At 36.0% G+C, this 21,594-nt stretch overlaps 1 protein-coding gene across 2 annotated transcripts in view; it reads left to right on the top strand.

The window, feature by feature from the left end:
- The window catches only part of LOC144451833 (cytoplasmic dynein 1 heavy chain 1-like), a 62,080-nt gene extending 43,171 nt beyond the window's left edge, over positions 1-18,909 (top strand). The window contains exons 62-92 of one of the 2 annotated variants that reach the window (XM_078142739.1): positions 222-555; positions 1,074-1,269; positions 1,528-1,645; positions 2,102-2,317; positions 2,765-3,004; positions 3,393-3,577; positions 4,044-4,113; positions 4,322-4,468; positions 4,896-4,985; positions 5,452-5,600; positions 6,404-6,569; positions 6,921-7,055; positions 7,778-7,872; positions 8,263-8,437; positions 9,205-9,237; positions 10,490-10,565; positions 10,853-11,125; positions 11,578-11,638; positions 12,069-12,192; positions 12,405-12,518; positions 13,104-13,274; positions 13,631-13,854; positions 14,087-14,190; positions 14,420-14,598; positions 15,147-15,215; positions 15,517-15,640; positions 15,943-16,085; positions 16,343-16,453; positions 16,713-16,773; positions 17,339-17,435; positions 18,016-18,909. In XM_078142739.1, the coding sequence (XP_077998865.1) occupies positions 222-555; positions 1,074-1,269; positions 1,528-1,645; positions 2,102-2,317; positions 2,765-3,004; positions 3,393-3,577; positions 4,044-4,113; positions 4,322-4,468; positions 4,896-4,985; positions 5,452-5,600; positions 6,404-6,569; positions 6,921-7,055; positions 7,778-7,872; positions 8,263-8,437; positions 9,205-9,237; positions 10,490-10,565; positions 10,853-11,125; positions 11,578-11,638; positions 12,069-12,192; positions 12,405-12,518; positions 13,104-13,274; positions 13,631-13,854; positions 14,087-14,190; positions 14,420-14,598; positions 15,147-15,215; positions 15,517-15,640; positions 15,943-16,085; positions 16,343-16,453; positions 16,713-16,773; positions 17,339-17,435; positions 18,016-18,190 (4,455 nt within the window). In that variant the 3' untranslated portion in view covers positions 18,191-18,909. The remainder of the gene's footprint in view (positions 1-221; positions 556-1,073; positions 1,270-1,527; positions 1,646-2,101; positions 2,318-2,764; positions 3,005-3,392; positions 3,578-4,043; positions 4,114-4,321; positions 4,469-4,895; positions 4,986-5,451; positions 5,601-6,403; positions 6,570-6,920; positions 7,056-7,777; positions 7,873-8,262; positions 8,438-9,204; positions 9,238-10,489; positions 10,566-10,852; positions 11,126-11,577; positions 11,639-12,068; positions 12,193-12,404; positions 12,519-13,103; positions 13,275-13,630; positions 13,855-14,086; positions 14,191-14,419; positions 14,599-15,146; positions 15,216-15,516; positions 15,641-15,942; positions 16,086-16,342; positions 16,454-16,712; positions 16,774-17,338; positions 17,436-18,015) is intronic. The other variant, XM_078142748.1, reaches the window with a different exon arrangement.
- Positions 18,910-21,594: the final 2,685 nt, after the last annotated feature.

The following is a 21,594-nucleotide window of genomic DNA, read 5'->3' as shown; positions in this document are numbered from 1 at the left end:
ATATAAAGGTTTACCCTTATCTATGAATGCTTAGTCAATTAAAATTACTGCCACATGTTATTCTCTGGTTAAAAAACAGGCATCCATCATGTTAAAATAGTGTAGAGATTGTAAGTTTTTTAAAGGAAATGCATCAACTGTTGTGTATCTTGTTTTACAATGTGGAACCTTTTGTTCCCTACATATCTTTCATTCTTGTGTCCACATCATTGTTCTTGTAGGTGAAGTTGTACAATGAGAAACGAAGCGATCTTGAAGAGCAACAGCTCCATTTGAATGTAGGTTTACACAAGATAAAAGAAACTGTGGGACAAGTAGAGGAACTGCAGAAGAGTCTGTCTCTCAAGAGTCAAGAACTTGAAGCCAAGAATTCCATGGCTAATAACAAACTTAGACAAATGGTAAAGGACCAACAAGAAGCTGAGAAAAAGAAAGTGACATCTCAAGAGATCCAGGGATATTTACGTAAACAAACAAAAGCCATTGCTGAGAAGACAGAGTTTGTGATGGAAGACTTGGCTAAAGTAGAACCAGCTGTTATTGATGCCAAACAAGGTATGGTCTTAGTCTGTTAGTCTCCTGGTACGTTATTATGAGGTGTGCCTTTAGCTGTAAGATGTACACCAAGCATTTTGTGTTGTTGAGAGTGAAAGCAACCCTGAGAGAGGCATAGAAGGACAACCTATCCCAGTTCTTCATGCCACTCTAACTATAACTGATGTCTTTTTGTCCATCAGAAAATATCCTCCTGTTGTTAATGGTAGAGGGCCATGGTATCCTGTTTCATGGATCTTCAGTCAGATATTACTATCAAGAAATATATTGTATCAGGGATGCTGAAATAAAAGTAGCTGCAACAATACTCAGGCAGTTGAAACACTTCTTTCTATTGAGGCCCTCACATATTGTACTTTTGTGGGGGTAATTCATCATGTTACTGACAGTAAATATTCAAATCTCAATTGCATCGTGAATGTGAACTCATTAACAAATACCTTCAAAACTAATGGTTAAGTTCTAAATTTATTGCTTTTATTCTTCCCCCCCCCCCCCTCCCCCACACACATACACAGCTGTCAAGGACATCAAGAAGAAGCATTTGGTAGAAGTGAGAAGTATGGCCAATCCTCCAGCAACTGTAAAACTAGCATTAGAGTCTATCTGTTTGCTATTGGGTGAAGCTGCTAGTGACTGGAAGTCTATCCGTGGTATCGTTGTCAGGGACAACTTTATCAGTACCATTGTCAACTTCTCAACTGAAGGTATCAGGTAAGAAATGTATATCTCGCAGTCTCTCCATTTGGTTGCCATGACAAATAGTGTTGATATGTCACAAAGTTTGTAGTCATAATCTTAACTTTGTGACCTACATTATTATACCATGGTATCTGTATAGTTGTGATCATAGCCTTTCCAGTGTGATATAGAGGTAGTACCAGTTTTTGAAAATGTACTAGAATACACTTTTATCAAGGGTGTTATAAAGATGATAACTCCACTCTCTGTGTTGTTACTTTTGTTACACAGTGATGATATTCGTGAGAAAATGTTGACCAGATATTTGAGTCATCCAGATTACACCTTTGAAAAGGTCAACCGTGCTAGCCAGGCTTGTGGCCCCCTAGTCAAGTGGTCAATTGCACAGGTAAGGATTTCCACTGCTAGGATTTAATGATTTGTTGTAACAGTTATAAATCTAATTATAACATTTTCACATGGTCTGATTTTTACAGAGGAATTTCTGTCTTTGAGTAAAGATAGATATTGTATTTATATCACATTTAGGGATTTCCATCTCAGAAAATTCACTTGATTTGCCAAAAAAACTTTGTTGACTTGCAATGTATACAGATGTCTGTATCTAGTGGATTAGAGCTTTGAGTCATTAAAAGTTATTAATTTTGTCTACAACAATAAGCCAACATTTGAGAAGAACTTCTTAAAACAATGAGAAATTCTTTGAAATTTTTGTTTTACCAGTTGGGGAGTTGCATTTATCATCTACTGTATGAAGGAAAGTTTGTATTGTTTTCAGTGCAATGGTGTACAAAACTATCTAGTATACAAATAGTTTATTATTGATGTTTGGTTTTGCCGATAGGTCAGTTATGCTGATATGTTGAAGAAAGTTGACCCTCTACGTAATGAACTACAACGTCTTGAAGATGAAGCTGAAAAGAGTCGAATCCAGGGTGAAGAAGTTGAGAATACCATCATTGAGTTGGAACGAAGTATTTCCAGATACAAAGAAGAGTACGCACAGCTGATTAGCCAAGCACAGGCCATCAAAGCTGACCTGGAATCTGTTGAAACCAAGGTTAGGGTCATAACTTTGAATTTCTGGGATAGTTGGTCTATTTAAGCTCATTAATAGGTCTTTCAGTATTAAAGGGGTACAGTCTGTAACTTTATGAGTTTTGGTGGTTACATTTTGTTTCATATTAAAGTGTGTGTATGTAATTCAAACTTATAAATATGTTTAATGATGTCCAGCAACTAGTAGAACTCTTGCTAGGAAGTCAAATATATTATTCAAATTTCTTATGACGTATTATATTTTTATAACTGCCATCTTGAAAAAAAACATCTGAAATCTCAGTTACGACACCTCTGTAATGAATACTGAAATATTTGTGAAGTTATGATTATTACCTTACTAGAATATCTTTTCTTACAAAGTTGACCAACTTTCACCTCTACTTTTGAAAGGATGTATTCTTCAAAGCAGTACCATAAGCATGTGTAAATATTTTCAACTTACTAGGTGAACCGTAGTACAGCTTTGTTACGCAGTCTGAGTGTTGAACGTGACCGTTGGGAACAAGGCAGTGAAACATTCAAGAACCAGATGGCTACTATTGTAGGAGATGTCATGTTATCATCTGCATTTATGGCATACGGTGGCTACTTTGATCAACAAATGAGACAGAATTTGTTCAGTTCTTGGTGTATGCATCTACAGCAAGCTAATATCCAGTTTAGACCAGATATTGCCAGAACTGAGGTAGGATTCTCTCATGTACAGTATTAGTAGTAGTAATTGATTTTGAAGATGGCTTGAATGTTGTACTTGTATTGCACCTAAAAAAGACATCACTGCAGATGTTTAAAAAATATCACACATAATAATGCAGAATTTTGAAGAAAATAAGTAAGTGTATACCGGTATCTGTATTTTTTTCAAGAAATAAAAATATTGATTATTAGACATGGATATGAGTATTTTTACACACATATCAAACTGTTTAAACTACCGATATTCATATTTTTTGAGGTCTTAGGAGCAGACTTTTGTTCAGTTTTGAAAATTATTGACACCTGCAAATTAAGATTGTAAGGTTGATCAGACTATAGTTAAAAGTCACCAAAATGATGGTTGTTGTTGATTGCAGTATTTGTCCAACGCCGATGAACGTCTTAGATGGCAAGCTAACTCTTTACCAGCTGATGACCTGTGTACTGAGAACGCTATCATGTTGATGAGATTCAACAGATATCCACTCATCATTGATCCATCTGGACAAGCCACTGACTTCATTATGAATGAGTATAGAGAAAAGAAAATCACTAAGACCAGGTATGTAGTTATTGTGTTCTCACGATATAACCTTTCTCTTTATAGCATAACTGAACTTCTAAGGTTGTTCTATAGGCGTGGGTGGGTGGGTGGGTGTGTGTGTGTGTGTGTGTGTGTGTGTGTGTGTGTGTGTGTGTGTGTGAGTGTGTGTGTGTGTGTGTGTGCGTGCGTGCATGCGTGCGTGCGTAAACAAATTAAAAGTAAAAAAAACACTGAACCGATTGCCATGATATTTGATGGGTATATTCTCTTCAGTGTCTAATTGGTGAAATTGTTCAAATCAAGATGATCTTACCACCGATGTGTGGTTTGGTTTGCTTATGGAACTTGTTCCACCATCCATTCTCTATCTAAGCAATGTGGTACTTGAAGAAAGTGACTTTTGTGTCAAATTAAAAAAACAGAGTTCTAATGATACTTTTGTGAAAGGAAATTGCTATTATTTTAATTTGTGTTTTCTTTCCAGTTTCTTGGATGATGCATTCAGAAAGAACTTGGAGAGTGCATTGAGATTTGGTAACCCACTGTTAGTCCAGGTATGTGATGATGAATAATACTCATTATAATAGCGATATCTATTGATGTATGCATTCAATGTACACTTTGTAATCTTTTGTTATTCCTTAGCAATATTGTACTTCCAACATCCGTTCTCTGAGCATTGCAGTAGTTGCAACATCATACTTCAAAGCATTGCAGTAGTTGCAACATCCATACTCTAATATTGATATATCGATATTGCAGGATGTGGAGAATTACGATCCAATCTTGAACCCTGTTTTGAATCGTGAAGTTCGACGTACCGGAGGCCGTGTGTTGATATCACTGGGTGATCAAGATATTGATTTGTCACCAGCGTTTACCATCTTCTTGTCTACAAGAGATCCCACTGTAAGTTATCAAATTTTGTTTATCACTCACACATACACACAGTCTACAGAATAGATGGCAGCATTCTTGAGGATTAGCTGTAACATGGTCATCTGTCCTATGTGCAAGTCTAGTAACTGTTAGCCAGTATAAAGTATCAAAAGTTAATGTGTGGTTTTTCTGAAGATACCAGTGTTATGAAAACAGACAATTTCCATTATGTATACATGTAATCTATTTTTTAATATCCTTAGACTTTGCCTGTATTAGCTACAGAACTTCTGTCTTTAATGAACTATATACCACAGCAGACAAGACTTTAAAAAGTAAAACTGAATGCTGTCATCTCACAATCTTTAACGTTGACATATCTGGGTACTACTGTACTCCTCATAATATCTTGAAGTATGCCTCATAATGACTATTTTGTAATTGTTATCATTGCCAGGTTGAATTCCCACCAGATCTCTGCAGTAGAGTTACCTTTGTTAACTTTACAGTGACCAGAAGTAGTTTACAGAGTCAATGTTTGAACCAGGTGAGTATCTCTCACATAACATCCCTTGGACTTTCATTACATGTTGTCAGTCTTCAGGCTTCACTGAGCTGGATCGTGTTCAACCGCTCCCCCCACCTCCTCCCCACCTCCTCCCCACCTCCTCCCCCGTCAACCATCATGAAATGAAATGTCTTGGAACTACATGTAATATACTTTTTGCATAAAGGTGAAGTAAAGTCTTGTTCCAATCACAAATTTGAAATTGTTAATACCAAAAAAATTTTAATGTCTACACGTCTACTTTGCACTTGGAACAAAGTTTACTACAGAATTTCTCTATTAAAACACAGATACATTTCCAGTTTAGTAATAACTCTTGTTCACTTTACCATACAAATTAAATTGCCCAGTCAGTCCTACATAACTAGAACTTCAACAGTAATATAGACAAAATTATTAAACACTTCTAAATGATTGTCATTTTGTGTGACAACCTTGTCCACAGGTATTGAAAGCTGAACGACCAGACGTTGATGAGAAACGTTCTGACCTTCTTAAATTACAAGGTGAATTCCATCTACGTTTACGTCAGCTGGAGAAATCCCTGCTCCAGGCTTTGAATGATGCCAAGGGTAGAATTCTAGATGATGACAGGTAGGATGAGATTGGTTTATTCTACTTTATGTCAACATTTCTTTTGACGATAATTGTAGGCTATGTTATAATAAGCTGTTAGGAGACATGACAAAGTTTTTTCAGATTATGAGATATTGATGGCACTGAATTTTGTACTGACTGTTAAAATACAGGCACTATGCTATTGGTTCATTTGAAGTAAAAGTAAACCATTGAAATGCCATGTACTCCTGTCTCAATATGGCTGTCTGACATCAATCCCCAGCCCAGTAATGTTACTTCTCCCTCCATCCAAGGTGATCTTTCATTCCACAAAACAAGCCACATTCATTTGAAAGGAAAGAAAAAGGAAGTTTAAATCAAATGATTCATTTGTATAGTGCATACCTATATTTATTGTTAAACCATTTAAAGGCTAACACCCAATTTTTAAGGTGTAATGACATTACAATTTCTAAAGGGTTACTGGTAGAAACAGTGACAGGAAATGTGAAAAAAATTGGGTTTAAAAAACTTGTGACATGTGGCCCCAATGCCTTCAATGTTATTGTTTGTATACATGTAGACTGGTATGTCATTCTAAGCGTTTATAATGAAGGAGATCACATCTTTGGGTCTTCAATGTACCATGCCAAGAAATGTTAATCATTGAAAGTGACATAATGAAATTCCATGTTGATTTCAACTTCATGCCTTCAAACGAGCATGATGATAATTAGAATATATGAATTATCCTGTATAAGTAAGTGAGATCCTGTTATGGTAGACAACAGTGTAGAAGCCATGTCATATCATGATATTCCTGTCATGTTTGTGTTTAGGATCATCACCACATTGGAGACTCTGAAGAAAGAAGCTGCTGAAGTGACAAGGAAGGTGGAAGAAACAGACGTCATCATGGCTGAAGTAGAAACTGTATCTCAGCAATACATGCCATTGTCTTCATCCTGTAGTAGTATCTACTTTACTCTGGAAGCAGGCCATCTGGTGAGTTTTCATATTTATCTTGATATGTTATACGACTATTCATGGTGAATATTGGAAAATGGTGATTCATGTAAACCGCCCCTGAAGTGATAGCTACATGTATAACACACATTTGAGGAAATAGACCCTGTATCAATGTTTATATTGCTGTGTCAACTATTTACAACACATTTAGATTCATTCAATCAGTCACAGGACCAAAGCAATTAACGTGAGATGGTTTCCTAACAGCATTGAACTTCATACACAAAATGCTGAAAATACCTTCTGTGCATGAGCAAATACATCCTGATCATATTGTTGATTTGAATAACTTGCATTGTAATTTTGTGTATATTCTTCCACTTTTAGATTCACTTCCTGTACCAGTATTCCCTGCAGTTTTTCCTGGATATTTTCCAGACTGTGTTGTGTGAAAATGCTCACCTACAGGGAGTAACAGAACACTCAGCTAGACTCTCCATTATAACAAAGGATCTCTTCCAGGTAAAGTAGCATCATCACAGATGTTACAAAACAGTCAAAAAATCTGCATACAAACATCATGATAATTGTTTGTTTGATGAAGAAAGAATTGAGAATTGTGTATGTATCTAGTAGTGGGCAAAATAAATAGGCTTATCTGACATTTTAAAAAATTGTACATTTTAGATTAAATATATGTGAACATTCCTTTTACGTATTACAGCCCAAAGTTGAAATCCTCGGTTCTTACATTATGCCATTTTATCAGTGAAGCCATAAGGACCATTCTTTTCTTCAGAACCAATTATTTCTAAAAAGCTCTTTTCAAGATATATGTTTTCACACATTTGAATCCTAATCTAATCATTAATTTCATGTAAATTCTCAAAGTAAAGAATTTTATAGACTGCGAAGTCAGTCACTTACACTTACAGACAAAATATGCTATACACATACCATACATTGTCACGTCAGTGCAATAAGTTAGTATCTGCTCTACAATATAATAGCAGATACGGCCTTATTGCACTGACGCAGCGACATACAGTGTGAGTTCTCTAAAAATGGTAGAAGAAATCATCATACATAATGCTATCTACACTATGAAATTCTAATAACATAGTGTTAAATACACCAGACAATAAATACTTTGACATACACTCCTTCGATTCTACATTGCATACACCCATGTACAGTACTGTTAAAAACTATCTCTGAGATATTTGATATCCTTTTATTTCTAGATGGCATACACCCGTGTAGCCCGTGGTATGTTACACAAAGATAGAGTCTGTTTTGCCATACTGCTGTGTAAGATCTATCTGAAAGGGGTATCAAGGTAAGACGTTGTGTACACCAAACTTTTCAAAACACACTGTTATTGTGACTTAAAGCCGTGAAAGAAATCGTAATATAGGCTGTGGTTTGACATAACATGAGTGTATCCAGAGTCAAATATAATGAATGATTTGAAATACTAGTTACAAGGATAAAGGTATTAATGAATATCAGCTAGGACCTGTTTGAAACTGACTAAAATCTTATTTATCGTGTATCATTTGTATTAATGGACTTAAATTTCAAATCAAACTTTCATGTATAAGCATTAAACGCAACGAAATTGTATGAACTGTGTTTGAATTACTTCCTATGAGTACAAGTGTCAGATTTTAATAGTGGACCAACACAAAATTGTTTGGAACACTTTTTTGTTTTATTTTGTGTGTAGTGAACCTGACTATGAGCCTGAATTCCAGCACTTCTTACGCGGTAGTGAAAAGCCATTGGATAACAGAACCTTACCTGCATACAAAGGTCTAAGCAATGACAAAGTGTCAGCTATGATGAGACTCACCAAACTGAAGGCTTTCAAAGGCCTGCCAGACTTTGTGGCATCCAGTAATGTAAGTATATTGTACATGCACTGACCCACCCACTCACTGACTAACTTAACTAACTGACAACATATTGTCAATTAGGGATCTCCTACTTCTCCACGCAAAAGAGAAAGACATGATTTTTCAGGAACACTTGGTAAATCTATACTTTGCATTTGTGTGATCAAATCGATGAAAGTATCAACGGTAATTGTCATAGTTCATTTCTGGATATCTCATCTAGGGCCGCTCATGTCAGTACTGGCCATCATCTCATGGTATCACTTTTTTCACCTTTATCTACATATTCATCATTGTCTCATGAATATGCATACCTTGCTCATGAATATTCATCATTTCTTCCTATTGGTTCTGCGACTTCACATGTTCAAATCTTCAGGACATAACTACTGATTTTAATTTCCAAGTTATAATATTCTAGTTTATTTTGTTACGGCATTTAAGTTTTTATATTTTATATTTTGGTAACATGTATTTGCATTCTTCTCATAGTTCAAGCATTGCATAAATAACTTTCAAAGCTTGCATAATTTGTTTATTTACATATTTTTATGTTTATTTTCTTGTTGTTAGCTTTATTTTGTTTGTGTTTAGTTATTTGTATGTATGCATATTTTATTTGCTGATAATTGTTTTGCTTATTTGCTTTTTGCTTAAATGTGCATTTTAATTTGCTTGTTTATTTTTTTGTGTTTTTTTTTTCTCCCTTACTTATGGTGCTATCTCTGTATTTACATATATTGTTTATTTCATATGTCATAATCACATTGTAGCCCGATCTTACATTTGGTAATGTTACTTACCGGGTTAGTATGCATTACAATATGTCAGCATGTCTTTTGTTTTTTGATCTTATCAATCGAATTCCTATGTTTATCTTTCAACACAAATTATTAGCATAATGCCAAACATTGATTTGCATATTTGTCAGTTTTCGTCACTGTCAGTAGCTATCCAAGACTTGTGCTGAACTTCAGTGTATGCAAATTTTTCTCAGTTTTAGTTCAAATTATGTTAAACTTGCACTCAACATTGTTCATATCAAACCCACAAGTCAGTTTGATTCTGATGAAAACATACTTATTAATTCATTTCTTGTTTTAGTTACAAGGTATTCAAAAGTTTAGACTTGTTCAAAACAGAACACTTCTTTGCTGCTACACCTAAGTTTTGTACAGTACTGTAAATTGATACTGACAAACATGCAAATCACATATATCCACCACATCATGTTAAAATAGAAACACCCTGTTACACAGCCACCCCTCTACTTTAAATGTATCATCCTGCTAAAAAAAAAACAAGCTCAGAATTATTCCGTAGCAAGGAGTTAAAAACCTGGGACTTACGGTATAGTTTCACTTATGTAGAGTTACAGTTAATTGCATATAGCAGTAAAATAAAAATATAGTAGTTTGTAAGAGTAGTAGGTTTCTCATAAAGTTTGGCTATACAGTATTATGTTTAAACTATCAAAGAACAGATATTACATGCAAAGCACTAGTATTTAATTTCACTATGTTTTATATCTATTTATTTATTTACTACCAATTCTCTCTCTTTCTCACACACACACACACACACACACACACACACACACACACACACACACACACACACACACACACACACACACACACACTACATTCCAGCAGTATATTTTATACTGATTCAGACAAAAAGACCTGTATATAACCCAGCTGTAGAAATTGAATTTGTTAACCTGCCTTACTTCTGTGTAGATCAATTCAAAAGTAAAAATACCAATTATTTAGTGATTTATTGGTGAAGGTGGTAGTGGTGAAATGACTTGGGTCTGGGTAGATTTGGTGACGTTTTTTTCTAAATGTCAGAAATCAGTAGAAGTGTAGATTCTCTCCTGTTCCCTAAATAAATGTAGTAGCTACCATAGTTTATCTCATTATTTGTGTAAGAACCCAGGGATATAAGGTGTGTACCACTTGTGTCAAGCATGTTAATCTCACAACTCATACAGCCTTACAAAGAAGAGTGTTTTGGCAATTTTGTAATTGTTTCTCTTGTGTTTACTTCATTCAGGAATTCTTTACATGGCTGGATGAAGTCTCCCCAGAACATAATGTACCACACTGTTGGAAAGAAAGCAAGCCATTTAGTAAGTGATAGCAGACAAGTTGTACATTTGAAATAAATACTCTGAACCAGTGTGGTGAGATGATTATGCATAATTATGCTCATATTTGCATAATTTGCACGGAAATATTTGTTGACGTATGGCACAAAAGATTTAATATACTTCTGAATAAATCTATTTAGTACACATGACATAAATAGTGGAATGGTTTTACATCTATATCATTAGAGTACTGTAGTGTGATTGGTGTATCTTTATTTTGACGTGGGTTGATTAATTATTTTCTCCCTGTACGATTTAATCAACAGCTGGTGTTGGCCAAGCGTTGCATCGTCTCTTAATCGTCCAGTCATTCCGACCGGATCGTCTGCTAGCAGCCACACACATCTTTGTGGCTTCAATCCTTGGTGAACACTTCATGCCATCAGCAGAGTCGGAATTAGACCTAGGCTGTGTTGTAGAACAGGAAGTGAAGCCAAGTACACCGGTATTACTGTGTTCAATCACCGGTTACGATGCTAGTGGACGTGTTGATGACTTGGCAGCAGAACAAGGAAAACAAATTACTTCCATTGCTATTGGTAAGACTACAAACCTGTCCTCTACTACAGTTGTACATGTACTTATAAAGTTACTCATACATGATAATTAGGTTTGTTACAGTGGAGATGTGTTTATACCAGTCAAACATGCACAGACAAAAACTGTAGCTTTGTAGAAAATCAGTGTCAACTTAGGAAAGATATAACATATATTACAACCCATAAGAACAGGCAGTGTACTGAAATCAAAAAATTCAACAGTATTATGTACCAATCATCGGGAATTGAATTAGAAAAGGACACAGATCTAGTGTTTTTTGAATACACCAATTACTTCATGTGAAATAATGCCTAAGTTATCATATTTTGTCATGAGCATTATGTATTTGTGAAAACTGTCAATCACAGGTACATTTATTTTAGCTTTTAAGTTAAGAATTTGTTAACTTGAATGCACTAAATCTTTTGTCTTTGATTTGCGTTTTATTCAGGATCTGCTGAAGGCTTCAGTTTGGCAGACAAAGCTATTAATTCATCGTCTAAAGCTGGCAGGTTAGTACATCATTTATTGTTACCAGTGTATTAAGCATCCTTGTTTGACTTAATGCGGATAGTATAACAGGCAAAGCAGTCAATTAGTAAAATGGAAAGTGTACACAGAGACTGTCATAGCTCTGTCATTATGCCAGCCCTTGTCACATGTGGATTTTTTGGGGCGGCCATTTGTTGGAAGTCAAGTGTATTTTGGAAGGGATTCAAAGGATTCATGCCAGCTATTAGTATTAGGATGTATTTATAGAGAAAGACAGACAGACAGACAGACAGACAGACAGACAGACAGACAGACAGACAATAAAAGATGTCTTGGTTGTTAACTTCATACCTCGATTGAAATAAACTGGTGCAGGAAGAAATCAGGACATTTTAATTCAGACTTTCTCTTATGTCAATAAGTGATATTTGATATCTTTTCTCTGACTAGGTGGGTTATGTTGAAGAATGTCCATCTAGCACCACAATGGTTGGTTACATTGGAGAAGAAATTACATACATTGACACCACATCCTAACTTTAGATTATTCCTTACCATGGAAATTAACCCAAAGGTAAGACATCCTGTTAGTTAGTAGTCTAAAAAAGAGTCTCATTTGCAGAAAATTTCAGTCAGTTTGTGATATCTAACTGCTCACTGTCATACATGTCTCTAAATTCCAGTCAATCTGTGATATCAAATTAACTGCTCACTGTCAAATATTTCTCTAGATACCAGTCAATTTTTGATATCAAATTAACTGCTCACTGTCATATATTTCTCTAGATACCAGTCAATCTGCTACGTGCTGGTAGAGTCTTTGTATTTGAACCACCACCAGGTGTCAAAGCTAATCTACTCAGAACATTTGCCTCGGTGCCAGCAGCAAGAATGTGTAAGGTAAGGAAACATAATTTTAATCACTCTATGATTACCAATAATAGAATCCATGGACTAATATAGCAGTCATTACTCAGTGTGTGTACACCATGTGAAAATGGTACTTCAAACATTTGTGAGTATGTATGTTGTATGTGTTTGCACTATATTCCTCATCTGACCACTACAAATCAGCACAGTAGAAACAGAATAGTTATACCAATCGTTAGAAGTATCACTTTCTCAGCAAGATCAAATATATCTAAAGTGTTATCAGTGTGTGTGTTGGGGGGGGGGGGGGGTGTAGGTTGTATGGTCACTGAAGAAATTGTTGCAATGGATTTTAGAAAATCATGTTGTAAAATTATTTGTCATTATCAGATTTTATGATTTTATGATTTGTTGAGTTCATTTCTCTGATTAAAAAAATTAATAGAAAAACAAAACTTGAGAACAGGTAAAACAAAATTCATTTGACTTTATCAAAAGAGGGACAATATAGTGATGTTTATTTATCCTTTGCAATTTTGCCTACAAGTGACTGACTACGTTTGTAATTTTGTAAGATTTGTAACCTGTCTGTGTTATGTCTATTTCACTATACAGGCACCCAATGAGCGTGCTCGTCTGTACTTCCTGTTGGCATGGTTCCATGCCATTGTACAAGAACGTCTGCGTTACGCTCCACTAGGATGGTCTAAGAAGTACGAGTTTAACGAATCTGATCTGAGGTGTGCATGTGATACACTGGATATCTGGATTGAGACTGTGGCCAAGGTGAGATTAAATGATCATCTTCAGAAACACTTATACAAAAGTTTTGGAATGGAGGCAATATAAGAAAAAGTCTAAGACAACTTAGTAAGATGTTTGTACAATTTTAGGACAGTGTCCTCTAATTGCAAATGATACAAACAGGTTTATGTTGGGGAGTTTAAACCTATTTATGTCTGCACCTAACCCTTGACATAACTCCCTAGCTTGAATGCAAATGTATGTCTGCTGTAAAGGTGATCCACTGTTCTACATTCCTCCCCAATGTTATTTCACAATGTGACTTCTGTAACAGAGGTTTAGTTATTAAGTTAGCAGCATTCTGACTTTGTTGACATGATTTTACCTTGGGATTTCAGGGCCGTAGTAACCTACCCCCAGACAAGGTTCCATGGGATGCATTCCGTACTTTGCTGTCTCAATGCATCTACGGTGGTCGTATAGATAACGACTTTGATCAGAGATTGCTGACAACATTTATCAACAACCTCTTCACTGAGAAGAGTTATGAGAGTGACTTTGCACTGGTTGGTGATGCTGACGGTGTCAAAGGAAAAAATATTGTAATGCCAGATGGAATAAGGTAAGAATGATAGTTAGTAAGTGTATCAACACTAGTCTCTATACAACTGAGTAGTCACTTGACAGGAAAAATGCACCCTTGGGACCAGTTTTATTGAAAATCAAGCTATAAAAATCTAAATAGTTTACATCAGCCAAAAGTCTGCCATATGAAAGTTTTGTTTCTGGTCTCTTTGAAATCATTTGTTGACCTTTGCTTACAACCTGTAATCACATTTTGTGTACATTGACAGACGAGAGCAGTTCTTACAGTGGGTGGAGAAGTTACCAGACCAACAAACACCATCATGGTTAGGACTCCCTAACAATGCAGAGAAAGTACTCTTGACTAACAGAGGTAAGACATTCCAACTTATGATCACATAAACCATAGATCTTGTAGTGTTCACACTATGATCTGTAAATAAAGTACAGTGTTAGTGCAATACGCTATGCAGTTACATTTATATCAGTTTTGTATATACAGTCACTCTTTGTAAATCTCAATTGCTGCAGACTTGGAAACCCTACATGGTATGACCTCTGACCTGATTTGAACTCCGACCTCTTGTGTGTCCTCTTTACAGGTAGTGAAATGATAACTAACTTACTGAAGATGCAGTTACTAGAGAGTGATGATGAAGTTGCCTACAGCAGCACACCAACATCAGAAGAGACACCAACTAGTCCATCAGCTGATGGACGCCCAGCCTGGATGAGAAGTCTGTATGAGTCAGCTCAGACTTGGATGTCTATCATACCCAAGGTATGGCAGTAGTGAGTTTATGTAGATATAGTATGGATGGTCTGTACTGTGGAGATGGCGTGATAACATTATGAATGGTAGTCACAGTGGTTGGTTGGTAGAGACAGTGTATTCTATGTCTATGTATTGTACACATGTTGCCTGACCCCTGAACTCTGTTGAGTAACCTTTGAACCCTGTTATTTCTGGGTACAAGATGAACTAGACTTCATACTAGTGTGGATGTAGTAGCTATGTGATAATCGACTGACAGCATAATGCTACATTTGATTTGTACATCATAGTGTACATGACATTAGATGATGTAAGATAGTATAATGATCATGCAGACTCTCTAGCAAGAAATGAAAATGATCTCACAGCCAAGACAAATAGCTCCTAGAGTTATGAGAAATCTCGCTTAGAATTTAACATATTTGATGTGCTCCAAAACAATTTCATTGTTGGATTTTGTGAATGCCAAAGGTGTTATGAATGTATACTGTGGTCAATGATGCAACATTCAATACTTTTATCAAACTAACATAACCATATGTTTATATTGACAGTCGGTGACCACCTTAAAGAGAACAGCTGACAACATCAAAGACCCACTCTTCAGATACTTTGAGAGAGAGGTAAGTAACTAAGTCACATATGACCATGTGGCATCACTTTTCAGAAGTATCACGCCCCAATAACTTGTATATCATCATATTCCACTGTATTATGCTACAATACAATGCTATACATCACATGACATTATAATACAATGCAATACATTACAATATGTCACAATGCAGTACAAATATACATGTACAAAACATCTCCTTTGTTTTTGGGGGGAAAGTGCTTTTGACATGAAGTACACAGACCAGACACCAAATGATTGTTGTAGAACTACAAAGTTCAAAATCTGTAACTTTTATTATATTGTAGGTTAATCTTGGAGCCAAGCTGCTGGCCAGTATACGTCATGACTTGGAAGAAGTTAGTCTTGTGTGTGCTGCTAAGAAGAAACAAACTAACTATCACAGAGCACTGCTTGGAGATCTAGCTAAAGGTAGGGTGAAGTCAGTCTTGTGTGTGCTGATAAGAAGAAACAACATTCTTGTGTGCAGTGCTTTTGTGTCAAACTATTTGGAATCCTCTTGCTTTCTAACATTGACTGATTTTCAGTATTCTAAAGTTTTTTGGCATCTAGCAAGTCTAAGAAATATTGTATAACCGTAATAGACAAGAGTAACCGTCACACCAGTGATATGTACCAGTAATGTGTTAGAACCAGTGGTGTAAGTGACATGAATTTGATTTCTAAAAGATACATTTCTTATAGTTTGTTCATATTTCGTGTTCTGTACAAAGGTATTCTACCCAGATCATGGAACCGTTACACTGTACCAGCTGGTATCACTGTTATTCAGTGGATCTCAGATTTCAGTGGTCGTGTCAAACAACTACAGAAGATCTCCAAAGCCACCTTGCAAGGAGGAGCCAAGGAATTAAAGGTAAATCTAGAAAGCTGTGTTGGGAGAATAAGACATAATCAGACATAAGTCTTGCAGGAGTTGGTTGATTGAAGTCATGTTGGGAGAATTAGATATCATATCAGGACTGTCGTACATGAGTAAAGTGGAGTGGTACATAATGTGCTTGAACATCATTTTCTTTCAAAGTTTAAAGGTGGTAAAAAATGTATGAAAAGTAATGGAAAATTTTAGAATACTTTGAAAGCATCATGTTTTCATTTATTTCTAAATTCCAGAACCAGAATATTTGGCTTGGTGGTCTGTTCAAACCTGATGCCTATGTAACAGCAACAAGACAGTATGTAGCACAGGCCAACAACTGGTCCTTAGAAGAACTATCTATGGAGGTAAGGCATATTACAAGAATTGCTATATACTAAGTGATTTCAGAAGTGTGAGAGAGAAATTAACACAACACTTAGCATTTGACCAGAATAATAGCCAAATTTGCATACTGTAAAGTTCAAACTGGGTGAAGTTATATTTATGGAGATTTTGTTAACATTCTAGTTTTACTGTGTACATGTTAAACCTGATGTGTTGTGCATTGTGCATAAATGATGTACTCTATCACCATGGTAACTAAAGATACACTTCATTTGACAGGTGACAATATCTGATGGTGGGAAGGATATTACACTGGATGATTGTAGTTTCTGTGTGACAGGTTAGTATTGTATATGTCAAATCAGCTAATACATGTACATAGACTGTAGAGGTCAGAATATTGCAGCATTATATACTATAGTTTTACAACATGTGGAATTTACTATCACAGAGAAGAGACATCAGTGCATACATGGCTTATGACAAGTTATTTCTTGTGTCAGTAGTATATATCCGTCCATGTATTATATATTTATTGTAATTTTGAAAACTGATATAAGGAGCCTACAAAGAGAAGGAGAATTGTTATATATAGGAAAAGATGAATTGTGAATAAATATCATTTCATACAAAGTATTCACTGCCATCTTACGAGTAAAGACACTTAGTAGTCAGTGATGTTATCAGCTCGTCTTACATTTAGTAAGTGTGATGAGGTATAATTATGTAGAATCAAGATTTACATCTGGTTTTCAATAAAGTACAAAATTGCTGCAAAAAGATGGAATACAAAGCAGACATTGAATGTAAAATTGTTGATTGTTATGTATATACAGCACAGGAACTTGCCCTTTTCTCGCTATTTTGAATATGTCATGAATTACTTTGTTTGATTTTGTTAACAGGATTGAGACTGCAAGGTGCCTCGTGTTCAGGCAATAAATTGCATTTGTCCAGCATTATCTCCACAGAATTGCCTCAGACCAGCTTCAGTTGGATCAGGTATGTCATCTTTATGGTCAGTTATGTTGTTTTGGAAAGGTGAGACCATTTCTCTGAAATCAATGTACTGCAATACAATAGACCTCACATGGCTGATGATACATTTCAGCTGTAGACCTATACATTACCCTACCCCTGACTCTCAAGCTTAATAGAAAAATTGTGAGTGAGTGAGTGTGTGTGTGTGTGTGTGTGTGTGTGTGTGTGTGTGTGTGTGTGTGTGTGTGTGTGTGTGTGTGTGTGTGTGTGTGTGTGTGTGGTGAGCCCACAAAATGCAGTCTTGCAGGTGTACAACTTTGTAATATAATCGTTGACTAAGACATCCCATTATTACTTTTTCAACTCAAATCCTGTCCAATCCTCAAATTCATCAGCCTGCATTTACTACTGAAAGTCACACTGATGCTTCAGATAATGAGATACAAGTTGACATATTAAAGTGGTCATGATAAAACTGTTTCATAAATTAAAAATCCAAAATAAATGTTGTACCGAATCCTCATCCATATGACCACTGTAATGACAGACAAAGTGAACTACAAGATAGTTAATAACAAACTGATTAATGTATTCATTACAGGGTTAGTGGTGACAAGGCTCTTGGAGCTGATAGCAAGATTACACTACCAGTGTATCTAAATCACACCAGGGCAGACTTGTTATTCACTGTTGACATGTCACCAGCTAAAGACGTCAAATCCAACATCTTCTACGAACGTGGAGTGGCCCTGTTGTGCTCTGGGGCTTTCCAGTAAAGTGACAATGGACTACATCAGATCGCTGAACTTGCTTATCAATAACATAATTAATAATGTGTCTACTAAAAAAAGTAATCAAACTGTAATTACTGGACTATAATGAAACTATCAGCTATCAACTGTGTCAATTTAGATTTTAATGCTAGAACCTAATATGTTTTGTGCTGACAGTAAAGAGACAATATAAAGTTGTGAAATCGGTATGATCATGTAGCTGTGAGTAAATTATAGTTCTATGTATGTTAAGAATTGGTGAAGGTATAATGGATATCATCATACAAATTATTAATGTACACAAATTATGCTCATTTAAATTTAGTCAAATATCCTTGTAAAAGCAATTAGTGTGTATGGGTTGGATTTGGTAAAAATGGGAACAAACTTTACACAAGTAAAATTCATCCAAAATGGCCTCTCTGGAATGAGTAGCCTGTGTTTGAAGTTAGTAATGGCAAATTATACACAATATTGAATGTGCAGACATTCTGATGTACTGTTAGTGAAATGGATGTTTGTTTAGTCAGTCAGTCAGTCAGTTAGTCAGTCAGTCATGTAGTCAGTATCTCTAAGTCAACAATTCTACACAAATCAATATACATGCAGTTATACATACTTTCCAATACATAGCTATGTATTCTCCATTGCCAGTGTGTTTACTATTACCGGTATATTAAGTGTAATATGGGTTTGATCAGTGGAATAAATCATATGTAGTAAGACAAAACAGTTTGGTTTTTTTCATCGAATCTGAATTGAAGAGGACTTGTATGTGTATTGTCAGTAGAGACGGCTTGTGTGTGTGAAATGAGATAGATGACCAATGTGTCTTGAATGAGAAATGACATATGTCTTCTGAAATGAGAAGTGACCTGTGAATGAGACGACCTATGTCATCTGAATGAGAGATGACCTATGTCTTCTGAAACGAGAGACGACCTGTGTCTTCTGAAATGGGAGATGACCTGTCTTCTGAAATGACAGATGACCTATGTCTTCTGAAATGAGAGAAACGACCTGTGAATGAGAGACGATATGTATTCTGAAATGAGAGACAACCTGTGTGTTTTGAATGAGGGACGATGTTCTGAAGTTAGAAATAACCTCTGTGTTCGAAATGAGGGACGACTTATGTCTTCTGAAGTGAGAGATGACCTATGTCTTCTGAAGTGAGAGATGACCTATGTCTTCTGAAGTGAGAGATGACCTATATCTTCTGAAGTGAGATGACCTATATCTTCTGAAGTGACAGACGACCTAGGTCTTCTGAAGTGAGATGACCTATGTCTTCTGAAGGGACAGACGACCTATGTCTTCTGAAGTGACATGACCTATGTCTTCTGAAGTGACAGACAACATGTGTTGTTTGAATGAGAAATGACCTATGTCTTCTGAAATGAGAGACCACCTGTAAATGAGAGCCGGCCTATATAGCAAACCTGAAGAAAAGTTGTAGATAACCTAGTATGTACTGTACTTAGTTTGACATGGTCACATTCACAATTTCTACAGTTATTATTTAGTACATGTGCATTTCACATGCATATGGTTGAAGGTGATCTCTCTCAATATACTTTTCCACTCCATCGCAAGATCGCAATCGTTTACACGGTTGTAAAATGTAGAGCGCCGCCACCAGGTCCGTCTTATGCAGACATGAGCTAAGTAAACACATATATTGATGTCTATACCATGTACACGTGTTTATCGATGTACTATTTACGAGATTTACAAATATTAATTATTTTTTATAGAAATTTATTGACGTCAAGCATTATACATCATACAACCATGACGGGAAGATTGTATAATTCAAGATGGTTACGATTGCGTTCTATGTCTTCTGAATGAATGAGAGACGACCTACGTCTTCTGAACTAAGATATAACACCGGAGTACCCATAATTGATTTCCTCTGATGAAATAACACCAGGATACCCATACTTTGTGGAGCGTTGAGGATGGGGAGGGGTGGCTATGAAAATTCTTTGGTTCATTTCGGAAGGACGGGTCTTGAATTTTGTCAGAACGTGCTTGAAGGTGCAAACAAATTACGGGAATATTTTCTCGTCAATCCTTCCCCACGCCCACAGGGGCACAGATTATTGCTTAGATTGCCGTTTTCTTAGGAAAATATCCTGCTGCTACAAATGTATCTATCTCTATACGAGTAGAAATATTAAAGCCAAACGGCTACGAGCTGATTATTAAAAATAGCAAGACGTACAGAGGAGTTTACAGGATCGTGACTCGATGCCCCCCCCCCCCCTTCTCTTTTCTCCTTACAGGTAGGAATATATAGTCAAAACTCGGGTTGTTATATTTAGTCTGTAGACCACGAAAACAACAATCTATGAAATATTACACGCCCCTATGCCCACGCCCACCCCGTGCCGTAAATTCTACTCGTACCTCAAAGGAATCTCATTGATTTTGCCAAGTCTGGCGATGTGAGATGCTGTCATTGGCGACTCTCTTACAGACTGTCATATCTGCTTCAGGCACTCTTTGCGTCAAACACACAGGTTGCACTCGTCATCTGACATGTTTACAGTAGATAACATACTAGTAACTGGCCTAGCTGAGGTAATACATGTAATCCTAACACCACAGCCCTCGCATGGTTTTGTAATCCCTACGTTAAAGTTCCAAACGAGTTACTTCAAAATGAATCTATGCAGTGCCACCTCTTGGATAGAAGACAATGGAAAGGTACATGTGAATTCCCATACTGGCAAACTTTAGTGCGTGTGTGTAATAAAGGTCGTGATTTCAACCCCATGTTCTCACATTACTCATATGCATATGTAATAGTGTTATCTCATCAGTGGAACCACAAGGATTACAAAGGATAATTCCCTATATATATATATATATATATATATATATATATATATATATATATATATATATATATATATATATATATATATATATATATATATATATATATAGGAAGTCAGTGGTAAGATTTGTCCGTAGTACAGTGCTCGATACGTCTGCACGCAGAGCGGAGTATATGTTGAGGGTAGAAGAAAATCAAGTCGGGTTTTTCGTCTCTACAAGCCTGTTTCGTGAGTAAATCACTCGTCAGGAATCACTAGCACTCGTCAACATCTCCTGACGAGTGATTTACTCACGAAACAGGCTTGTAGAGACGAAAAACCCGACTTGATTTTCTTCTACCCTCAACATATATATATATATATATATATATATATATATATATATATATATATATATATATATATATATATATATATATATATATATATAACTCGGTGAGTATCAATCTGCTAAGACAGTGCTCTATACCGCAGTGGCAGAGCGTAATAGTTTTGTAAAAACTATTACGCTCTGCCACTGCGGTATAGAGCACTGTCTTAGCAGATTGATACTCACCG

Source organism: Glandiceps talaboti, chromosome 2 (genome assembly GCF_964340395.1).
Source record: "Glandiceps talaboti chromosome 2, keGlaTala1.1, whole genome shotgun sequence".
NCBI classification, from domain to species: Eukaryota; Metazoa; Hemichordata; class Enteropneusta; family Spengelidae; genus Glandiceps; species Glandiceps talaboti.
Note: the sequence above shows the minus strand (reverse complement) of the source record. Positions and strands in the feature narration are given on the sequence as shown.